Genomic DNA, 11,711 nt, shown 5'->3' with positions numbered 1-11,711 from the left:
CCCCCCAAGTCGTGTCCCCCCCCCGGGCCCCTCACCCATTTGCCGGAGCAGGGGGGGCTCCTCGTAGGGGTCGAAGGTGAGGGTGAAGGAAGGTCCTTGGCGCCGACGCAGATCAGCCTCCTCCTGGGCCACACACTCCGGGGCCGCCTGTTGCCGCTCCAGTTGGAAACTGGTCTCCTCCCAGACCGCCCGAAGGTCCCCCACGGGCTCTGAGAACAGGGATGTCCCTGCCACCACCACCTCAACCTGCCAGGGGGACACAGAGATGGTGAGGGACATGGCCACCATCATGGCCACCACCACCTCAACCTGCCACTGGGACATGCAGGATAGTGAGGAACATGGAGACATGGCCACCATCATGGCCACCACCACCTCAACCCACCACGGGGACATGGGGATGGTGAGGGACATGGAGACATGGCCACCATCATAGCCACCACCATGGTTATCACCTCAACCCACCACGGGGACACGGGGATGGTGAAGGACATGGCCACCACCACCTCAACCCACCACGGGGACACAGGGATGGTGAAGGACATGGAGACATGGCCACCACCACCTCAACCTGCCATGGGGACATGGCCATGGGGCATGACCATGGCCACCTCCTCTGCCACCAGGCCACCCTGGGGACATGGCCACCTCCTGTCCCACCAAGCCACCATGGGGACATAGCCATGGCCACCTCCTGTCCCACCAAGCCACCATGGGGACATGGTCATGGGGACACGGCCATGGCCACCATGACGCTATGGGGACAATGGCCACCTCCTGTCCCACCATGACACCATAGGGACACGGCCATGAGGACATGGCCATGGCCACCTCCTGTGCCCCCAGGCCACCCTGGGGACAATGACCACCTCCTGTCCCACCATGACACCATGGGGACATGGCCATGGGGATGGGCATGACCATGGCCACCTTCTCTCCCACCATGACACCATGGGGACATGGTCATGGGGACATAGCCATGGCCACCTCCTCTGCTACCAGGCCGCCATGAGGACAGTGGCCACCTCCTGTCCCCCCAGGCCACCATGGGGATATGGCCATCTCCTGTCCCACCAAGCCACCATGGGGACATGGCCATGGCCACCATGACACTATGGGGACAATGGCCACCTCTTGTCCCACCATGACACCATGGGGACACAGCCATGAGGACATGGCCATGGTCACCTCCTGTCCCCCCAGGCCACCGTGGGGACAATGGCCACCTCCTGTCCCACCAAGCCACCATGGGGACATGGCCATGGCCACCTCCTGTCCCACCATGACACCATGGGGACATGGCCATGGGGATGGGAATGACCATGGCCACCTTCTCTCCCACCAGGCCACCATGGGGACACGGCCATGGCCACCTCCTGTCCCACCATGACACCATGGGGACATGGCCATGGGGATGGGCATGACCATGGCTACCTCCTCTCCCACCAGGCCACCATGGGGACATGGCCATGGCCACCTCCTGTCCCACCAGGCCACCGTGGGGACAATGACCACCTCCTGTCTCCCCAGGCCACCATGGGGACATGGCCATGGCCACCTCCTGTCCCACCATGACACCATGGGGACATAGCCATGGGGATGGGCATGACCATGGCCACCTTCTCTCCCACCAGGCCACCATGGGGACATGGCCATGGCCACCTCCTCTCCTACCAGGCCACCACCTGCAGGTCCACCTCCCAAATCCCCTCCCGTGCCCACGAGGACCAGCCGTGTCCCCTCCTGCCACCCCTCCGTGTCCCCACGTCCCCTCACCGTGGCCTCGGGCCCGTAGGGGCCGCTGTGGCCGATGGGGACACAGGACACGCCGGCCTCCTGGTAGCGGCGACAGACGGCCACGCTGGTGGCCACCGGCACCTCCAGCACCAACCCCGGCTCCTCCGCGAACAACACGGCCAGCGCTGCGGGGACAGGGGGACAAGGGGGGGACGGGGGCCATCAGAGGTGGAGATATGGGTCATGGGGACATGGGGGACAAGGGACATGGGGACAGGAGTGTTGGGGACATGGGAGAAGGTTGGAAGAGGGGGACATGGGCCATCAGACGTGGAGATGTGGGACATGGGAACATGGGGGAGAGGGGACATGGGACAGGAGTGTTGGGGACATGGGACAAGGGTGGAAGAGGGTGGTAGGGGCCACCAGACATGGAGATGTGGGTCATGGGACACATGGGGACAAGGGGACAATGGGGAGACAAGGGCCATCAGACATGGAGATATGGGTCATGGGGACATGGGGGACAAGGGACATGGGGACAGGAGTGTTGGGGACAGGGGCCATCAGACGTGGAGATGGGGGACAAGGGGACCAGGTGGGGACAGGTGCCATCAGACATGGAGATATGGGTCATGGGGACATGGGACACATGGGGACAAGGGGACAAAGTGGGGATGGGGGCCATCAGACGTGGAGATATGGGTCATGGGGACATGGGGGACAAGGGACATGGGGACAGGAGTGTTGGGGACATGGGACAAGGGTGGAAGAAGGGGACATGGGCCATCAGACATGGAGATATGGGCCATGGGGACATGGTGGAGAGGGGACATGGGACAGGAGTGTTGGGGACATGGGACAAGGGTGGAAGAGGGGGACAGGGGCCATCAGACGTGGAGATGGGGGACATGGGACACATGGGGACAAGGGGACAAGGAGGGGACAGGGGCCATCAGACGTGGAGATATGGGTCATGGGGACATGGGGGACAAGGGACATGGGGACAGGGGTGTTTGGGACATGGGACAAGGGTGGAAGAAGGGGACATGGGCCATCAGACATGGAGATATGGGTCATGGGGACATGGGGGACAAGGGACATGGGGACAGGAGTGTTGGGGACATGGGACAAGGGTGGAAGAGGGTGATAGGGGCCACCAGAGATGGAGATCGGGGACATGGGGACAAGGGGACAAAGGGGTGATAGGGGCCACATGACCATGGCTACCTCCTCTCCCACCAGGCCACCATGGGGACATGGCCATGGCCACCTCCTGTCCCACCAGGCCACCGTGGGGACAATGACCACCTCCTGTCTCCCCAGGCCACCATGGGGACATGGCCATGGCCACCTCCTGTCCCACCATGACACCATGGGGACATAGCCATGGGGATGGGCATGACCATGGCCACCTTCTCTCCCACCAGGCCACCATGGGGACATGGCCATGGCCACCTCCTCTCCTACCAGGCCACCACCTGCAGGTCCACCTCCCAAATCCCCTCCCGTGCCCACGAGGACCAGCCGTGTCCCCTCCTGCCACCCCTCCGTGTCCCCACGTCCCCTCACCGTGGCCTCGGGCCCGTAGGGGCCGCTGTGGCCGATGGGGACACAGGACACGCCGGCCTCCTGGTAGCGGCGACAGACGGCCACGCTGGTGGCCACCGGCACCTCCAGCACCAACCCCGGCTCCTCCGCGAACAACACGGCCAGCGCTGCGGGGACAGGGGGACAAGGGGGGGACGGGGGCCATCAGAGGTGGAGATATGGGTCATGGGGACATGGGGGACAAGGGACATGGGGACAGGAGTGTTGGGGACATGGGAGAAGGTTGGAAGAGGGGGACATGGGCCATCAGACGTGGAGATGTGGGACATGGGAACATGGGGGAGAGGGGACATGGGACAGGAGTGTTGGGGACATGGGACAAGGGTGGAAGAGGGTGATAGGGGCCACCAGACGTGGAGATGTGGGTCATGGGGACATGGGGGACAAGGGACATGGGGACAGGAGGGTTGAGGACATGGGACAAGGGTGGAAGAGGTTGATAGGGGCCACCAGAGATGAGATGGAGATGTGGGTCATGGGGACAAGGGGACAATGGGGGAACAAGGGCCATCAGAGGTGGAGATATGGGTCATGGGGACATGGGGGAGAGGGGACAATTGGACAGGAGTGTTGGGGACAAGGGACAAGGGCTGGAAGAGGGTGATAGGGGCCACCAGACATGGAGATGTGGGTCATGGGGACATGGGGACAAGGATGTGGGACATTGGGGACATGGGGACAGGAGTAGTTGGGGACAGGGGACAAGGGTGGAAGAGGGTGATAGGGGCTATCAGAGATGGAGATGTGGGTCATGCCAGGGTCACCCAGGGTCACCCCGTGTCACCCCATGTTACCCAGGGTCACCCAGGGTCACCATGGGTCACCCAATGTCACCCCATGTCATCCAAGGTCACCATGGGTCACCCCACGTCACCCCAGGTCACCCAGGGTCACTCAGGGTCACCCAGGGTCACCCCATGTCACCCAGTGTCATCACAGGTCATGGGGGACATGGGGGACAAGGGACATGGGGACAGGAGTGTTGGGGACATGGGACAAGGGTGGAAGAAGGGGATAGGGGCCACCAGATGTGGAGATGGAGGACATGGGACATGGGGACAAAGTGGGGATGGGGGCCATCAGACGTGGAGATATGGGTCATGGGGACATGGGGGACAAGGGACATGGGGACAGGAGTGTTGGGGACATGGGACAAGGGTGGAAGAGGGTGATAGGGGCCACCAGAGATGAAGATGGGGGACATGGGACATGGGGACAAGGGGGGGATGGGGGCCATCAGACGTGGAGATATGGGTCATGGGGACATGGGGGACAAGGGACATGGGGACAGGAGTGTTGGGGACATGGGACAAGGGTGGAAGAGGGTGATAGGGGCCACCAGACATGGAGATGTGGGACATGGGGACATGGGGATGTGGGGACAGAGGGACATGGGGTCACCAGGAGGTGACAGGAGGTGGGACACGGAGCTGAGGGTTCTCCAGGGGGTTCCTGGGGGGGTGGTTCTTGGGATGGTGGTTCTTGGGGGGGTTCTCCAGGGATGGGGGTTGTCCCAGGGAAGGGGGAAGGAGGTGACAAGGTGGTGACAAGGGGGGAGGTGACTCACTGGAGGTGCCGGGGGGAACGGTGGCCACGTCCATGTGGAGGCCACAGTTGCCGGCGAAGGCCATCTCCAGGACGCAGCCCAGGAGCCCCCCGTCGCTCACGTCGTGGCCCGCGCTCAGCGCCCCCTCTGCCGGGGGGGACACGGTCACCCAGTGTCACCCCGGGGTCACCAAGGGTCACCCAGGGCCACCCCAGGTCACCACAGGGTCACTCAGGGTCACCCAGTGTCACCCAGGGTCACCCCAGGTCACCCCACGTCACCCAGTGTCACCCCAGGTCACCCAGTGTCACCCCGGGGTCACCAAGGGTCATCCAGGGTCACCCCAGGTCACCCCATGTCATCCAGTGTCATCACAGGGTCACCAAGGGTCATCCAGAGTCACCCCAGGTCACTCAGGGTCACCCCATGTCACCCAGGGTCACCATGGGTCACCCCATGTCACCTCAGGTCACCCAGGGTCACTTAGGGTCACCCAATGTCACCCCAGGTCACCCCGTGTCACCCCAGGTCACCCAGTGTCACCCCATGTCACCCCAGGTCATCCCAGGTCACCCCAGGTCATCCAGTGTCACCCTGGGGTCACCAAGGGTCACCCCATGTTACCCAGGGTCACCCAGGGTCACCATGGGTCACCCAATGTCACCCCATGTCATCCAAGGTCACCATGGGTCACCCCACGTCACCCCAGGTCACCCAGGGTCACTCAGGGTCACCCAGGGTCACCCCATGTCACCCAGTGTCATCACAGGGTCACCCAGTGTCACCCCAGGTCACCCCAGGTCACCCAGGGTCACCGCGTGTCACCCCAGGTCACCCAATGTCACCCAGGGTCACCGTGGGTCACCCAGTGTCATCCCAGGTCACTCAGGGCCACCCAGTGTCACCCCAGGTCACCTCAGGTCACCAAGGTTCACCCCATGTCACCCCAGGTCACCCAGGGTCACTTAGGGTCACCCAGTGTCCTCCTGGGTCACCCAGTGCCACCTCAGGGTCATCCAATGTCACCCCAGGTCACCCAGGGTCACCCAGTGTCATCCAGGGTCACTTAGGGTCACCCAATGTCACCCCAGGTCACTCAGGGTCACCTTGTGTCATCCCAGGGTCACCCTGTGTCACCCCAGGTCATCCAGGGTCACCAGGGTCACCTTGTGTCACCCCATGTCACCCCAGGTCACCTCAGGTCACCCAGGGTCACTGTGAACGGTGGCCACGTCCATGTGGAGGCCACAGTTGCCGGCGAAGGCCATCTCCAGGACGCAGCCCAGGAGCCCCCCGTCGCTCACGTCGTGGCCCGCGCTCAGCGCCCCCTCTGCCGGGGGGGAAAAGGGTCACCTTGTGTCACCCCATGTCACCCCAGGTCACCTCAGGTCACCCAGGGTCACTGTGGGTCACCCAATGTCACCCCAGGTCACCCCAGGTCATCCAGGGTCACTGTGGGTCACCCAAGGTCATCCAGGGTCACCCAATTTCACCCCAGGCCACCCTGGGTGACCAGGGGTCACAGCACCCCAAAATGTCCCCATGGTTTGAAGCACCCCAAGATGTCACCACCCCAAGATGTTCACCACCCCCTTTGGTTACTCTAAAGCCCCCCAGGGACACGGTCACCCAGTGTCACCCCGGGGTCACCAAGGGTCACCCAGGGCCACCCCAGGTCACCACAGGGTCACTCAGGGTCACCCAGTGTCACCCAGGGTCACCCCAGGTCACCCCACGTCACCCAGTGTCACCCCAGGTCACCCAGTGTCACCCCGGGGTCACCAAGGGTCATCCAGGGTCACCCCAGGTCACCCCATGTCATCCAGTGTCATCACAGGGTCACCAAGGGTCATCCAGAGTCACCCCAGGTCACTCAGGGTCACCCCATGTCACCCAGGGTCACCATGGGTCACCCCATGTCACCTCAGGTCACCCAGGGTCACTTAGGGTCACCCAATGTCACCCCAGGTCACCCCGTGTCACCCCAGGTCACCCAGTGTCACCCCATGTCACCCCAGGTCATCCCAGGTCACCCCAGGTCATCCAGTGTCACCCTGGGGTCACCAAGGGGTGTCCCCTCCCCCCCATGTCCCCTCCCCCACCTTGGATGAGGCTCTGGGTGACGCGGAAGGCGCTGGCCAAGATTTCGGGGTGCTCCAGGTCGGGGCACTGGTCCCCCAACTGGGAGAAGACCTGGGCCAAGGCGCTGCCCCCCAAACGGTGCTTCCCGGGGCTCAGCTGCACCCACAGCAGGGCTCCTGGGGGGGGACCCCAAAATCCGTGAGCACCCCCAAAGGCACCCTGACCCCCTCCCCAGGGGTCACAGCACCCCAAAATGTCCCCATGGTTTGAAGCACCCCAAGATGTCACCACTCCAAGATGTTCACCACCCCCTTTGGTTACTCTAAAGCTCCCCATGGGCACCCCCAAAACTCCCCAGGGGTCACAGAGGGGCTCATGGGGGGACCCCAAAAATCTGGGGGGGCCTACAGCACCCCAAAAGGCACCCTGACCCCCCCCCAGGGGTCACAGCACCCCAAAATGTCCCCATGGTTTGAAGCACCCCAAGATGTCACCACTCCAAGATGTTCACCACCCCCTTTGGTTACTCTAAAGCTCCCCATGGGCACCCCCAAAACTCCCCAGGGGTCACAGAGGGGCTCATGGGGGGACCCCAAAAATCTGGGGGGGCCTACAGCACCCCAAAAGGCACCCTGACCCCCCCCCAGGGGTCACAGCACCCCAAAATGTCCCCATGGTTCGAAGCACCCCAAGATGTTCACCACCCCCTTTGGTTACTCTAAAGAACCTCATGGGCACCCCAAAACTCCCCAGGGGTCACAGAGGGGCTCCTGGGGGGACCCCAAAATCCGTGAGGGGGGGTACAGCACCCCCAAAGGCACCCTGACCCCCACCCAGGGGTCACAGCACCCCAAAATGTCCCCATGGTTTGAAGCACCCCAAGATGTCACCACCCCAAGATGGTCACCACCCCCTTTGGTTACTCTAAAGAACCTCATGGGCACCCCAAAACTCCTCAGGGGTCACAGAGGGGTTCTGGGGGACCCCAAAATCCATGGGGGGGTTCTTGGCTCCCTGAGGTCACCCCAATCCCCCCCCCCCCCCCGAGGTCACTGACCTTTGCCGTCGGGACACTTGAGGTCGGGGGTGACGGTGGCCGTGATGTCGGGGCACACGGCGTAGGCCGAGACCACCACGGTGCCTGGGCAGGGGTCAGAGGTCACAAGGGGTCACCGGGGGTCATGGGTCATGGTGGGGGGGAGAAGGAGTGGTGGCACCCATGACCCCTCATGACGTTGGTGACCCACCATCAGGATGGTGGCACCCATGGGTCCAACCCAACGCTGTGGCACCATGAGCCATCATCAGGATGGTGGCACCCATGGGTCCTGGTGCACCCACAACTCATCACCATGGTGGTGGCACCATGACCCATCACCATGGTGGTGGCACCCATGGGTCCAACCCAACACTGTGGCACCCATGACCCATCACCATGGTGGTAGCACCCATGGGTCATGGTGCACCCACAACTCATCACCACGGTGGTGGCACCCAAGAGCCATCACCAAGATGGTGGCAACATCACCCATCATCATTGTGGTGGCACCCAGGGTCCTGGTGCTGTGGCACCCATGACCCCTCATGAAGATGGTGGCACCCACAACCCATCATTGTGGTGGCACCCATGACCATCACCATGGTGGTGGCACCCATGGGTCATGGTGCACCCACAACTCATCACCACGGTGGTGGCACCATGACCCATCATCATCTTGGTGGCACCCATGAGTCACAGCTCCATGGTGGTGGCCCCCATGACCATCACCATGGTGGTGGCACCCACGAGCCATCACCAAGATGGTGGCACCATCACCCATCACCATGGTGGTGGCACCCATGGGTCATGGTGCACCCACAACTCATCACCACGGTGGTGGCACCCATGAGCCATCACCAAGATGGTGGCAACACCACCCATCATCATTGTGGTGGCACCCGTGGGTCCTGGTGCTGTGGCACCCATGACCCCTCATGAAGATGGTGGCATCCACAACCCATCATTGTGGTGGCACTCACGACCCATCACCATGGTGGTGTCACCATCACCCATCATCATTTTGGTGGCACCCATGGGTCACAGGTCCATGGTGGTGGCCCCCATGACCCCTCATTATGTTGGTGGCACCCACGACCCATCACGGTGGTGGCACCCATGGGTCCATCCCAACGCTGTGGCACCATGACCCATCACCATGGTGGTAGCACCCATGAGTGGCACCCATGGGTCCATCTCAACCCATGACCCCTCATTAAGCTGGTGGCACCCACAACCCATCATCAAGGTGGTACCACCCATGGGTCCTGGTGCACCCACAGCCCATCCCACGATGGTGGCACCACCACCCATCACCACGGTGGTGGCACCATCACCCATCACCATGGTGGTGGCACCATCACCCAACCTCCCAATGGTAACACCCCTGGATCTCCCCTCCACGGTGGTAGCCCCCATGACCCCTCATCACGTTGGTGGCACCCACAACCCATCACCATGGTGGTGGCACCCATCACCCATCACCATGGTGGGGGCACCCATGGGGCCATCCCAACGCTGTGGCACCCATGACCCATCACCATGGTGGTGGCACCCATCACCCATCACCATGATGGTGGCACCCATGGGTCATGGTGCACCCACAACTCATCACCACGGTGGTGGCACCATCACCCATCACCATGGTGGTGGCACCCATGGGTCCATCCCAACACTGTGGCACCCACAACTCATCACCACGGTGGTGGCAACATCACCCATCATCATTGGGGTGGAACCCATGGGTCCTGGTGCACTCACAACTCATCACCATGGTGGTGGCACCATGACCCATCACCACGGTGGTGGCACCCATGGGTCCTGGTGCACCCACAGCTCATCACCACGGTGGTGGCACCATGACCATCACCATGGTGGTGGCACCCATGGGTCCTGGTGCACCCACAGCTCATCACCACGGTGGTGGCACCATCACCCATCACCACGGTGGTGGCACCCATGGGTCCTGGTGCTGTGGCCCCCATCCCACGGTGGTGCCACCACCACCCAACCTCCCAGTGGTGACACCCCTGGATCTCCCCTCCACGGTGGTGGCCCCCGTGACCCCGTGTCCCCCCAAAACACCCCTCCTGGTCCCCCCCGGGACTCACCGGGCGCCATGACGGTTTGGGTGCCCACGCGGGCCGCCATGCTGAGCGAGTCCTTGCCGCCGTCGATGGCCACCCCCAGGCGGTGCAGGAGCCCCACCAGCCCCTCGCAGGCCGTCACCAGAGCGCCCCCCTCCGCCCCCGTCTTGCCGCCCCACATCCAGTTCCCCGAGCACTTCACGTCCTGGGGACGGCCAGAAACAGGGACACGTGGAGAAGGTGGGGACACGGAGAAGGTGGGGACACAGGAAGACATGAGGACACGGGGGACACCAAGAAGATGGGGATGGAAGGGACATGGAGAAGGTGGGGACACAGGGACATGGAGAAGGTGGGGACACAGGAGGACATGAGGACATGGGGGACACCAAGAAGATGGGGACATGGGGGACACGGAGAAGGTGGGGACACAGGGGGACATGAGGACACGGGGGACACCAAGAAGATGGGGACATGGGGGGACATGAGGACATGGGGGACACCAAGAAGATGGGGATGGGGGGGACATGGAGAAGGTGGGGACACGGGGGGACATGAGGACATGGGGGACACCAAGAAGATGGGGACATGGGGGACACCAAGAAGATAGCCACGTCACCACCACGTCATTCTTCCCGCAGCCACCCCCTGGTCACGCCACGATGGTGATGGTGGCCCCCTTGGCCTGGCCACCCCATGGCCAACCCAAGACCACATCATGGCTCCTGTAGCCACGTGGTGGCCACGCCGTGGTGGTGGCATGTCCCCCATGGTGTGGCCACCCCATAGCCACGTCACCACCACGTCATTCTTCCCATAGCCACCCCCTGGCCACCCCATTCTGATGGTGGCCCCATTGGCCTGGCCACCCCATGGCCAACCCAAGACCACCTCACGGCTTCCGTAGCCACGTGGTGGCCCCAGCACTCACCCGGAGGTCGGTGATGCGGGCGAAGACCAGGTTGGTGAGGGCCTCGGTGAGGGCCAATCGGGCGCCGGCGGCCGGGTCCAAGAGGCCCTTGATGGGCTGCTCGCCCAGGGCGGTGGCCGCCCCCACCGTGTCGAAGTGGGACAGGGCCACCACGGCCACGTCGGCGAGCGGTGTGTGCAGGGGCCCCACGCACTGCTGCTGGGCCACCAGCCCCGTCACCGAGCGGTCCACCTGCCCCAGGGGACAACCGACTTAGAAGGGTGGGTGGTCACGGGGCCAGGGTTGGGACATGGAAGGGATGGTGGCCACCAAGTGGGTTGGGGACACAGAGAGGCTGTGGCCACCAAGTGGGTTGGGGACACAGAGAGGCTGTGGCCACCAAGTGGGTTGGGGACACAGAGAGGCTGTGGCCACCAAGTGGGTTGGGGACACAGAGAGGCTGTGGCCACCAAGTGGGTTGGGGACACAGAGAGGCTGTGGCCACCAAGTGGGTTGGGGACACAGAGAGGCTGTGGCCACCAAGTGGGTTGGGGACATGGAAGGGGATTGGTGGCCACCAAGTGGGTTGGGGCCATTGAGGGGATTGGTGGCCACCAAGTGGGGTGGGGACATGGAGGGGATTGGTGGCCACCAAGTGGGCTGGGGACATGGTGGGGTTTGGTGGCCACCAAGAGGGGTGGG

The 11,711-nt window shown here is 63.2% G+C and overlaps 1 protein-coding gene across 1 annotated transcript in view; it reads right to left on the bottom strand.

Annotated features, from left to right (window-relative positions):
* Nucleotides 1-11,711, bottom strand: part of PFAS (phosphoribosylformylglycinamidine synthase) — a 28,596-nt gene that overhangs the window by 2,278 nt on the left and 14,607 nt on the right. Inside the window, exons 5-10 of the mRNA XM_014961400.1 lie at nt 10,124-10,304; nt 8,034-8,117; nt 6,997-7,152; nt 4,916-5,041; nt 3,310-3,455; nt 36-246 (exon numbers count right to left, since the gene is read on the bottom strand). Coding sequence (XP_014816886.1) covers nt 36-246; nt 3,310-3,455; nt 4,916-5,041; nt 6,997-7,152; nt 8,034-8,117; nt 10,124-10,304 — 904 coding nt within the window. The remainder of the gene's footprint in view (nt 1-35; nt 247-3,309; nt 3,456-4,915; nt 5,042-6,996; nt 7,153-8,033; nt 8,118-10,123; nt 10,305-11,711) is intronic.

Source organism: Calidris pugnax, unplaced genomic scaffold (assembly GCF_001431845.1).
Source record: "Calidris pugnax isolate Ruff unplaced genomic scaffold, ASM143184v1 scaffold722, whole genome shotgun sequence".
NCBI classification, from domain to species: domain Eukaryota; kingdom Metazoa; phylum Chordata; class Aves; order Charadriiformes; family Scolopacidae; genus Calidris; species Calidris pugnax.
This window is presented reverse-complemented; position numbering and strand designations above follow the sequence as displayed.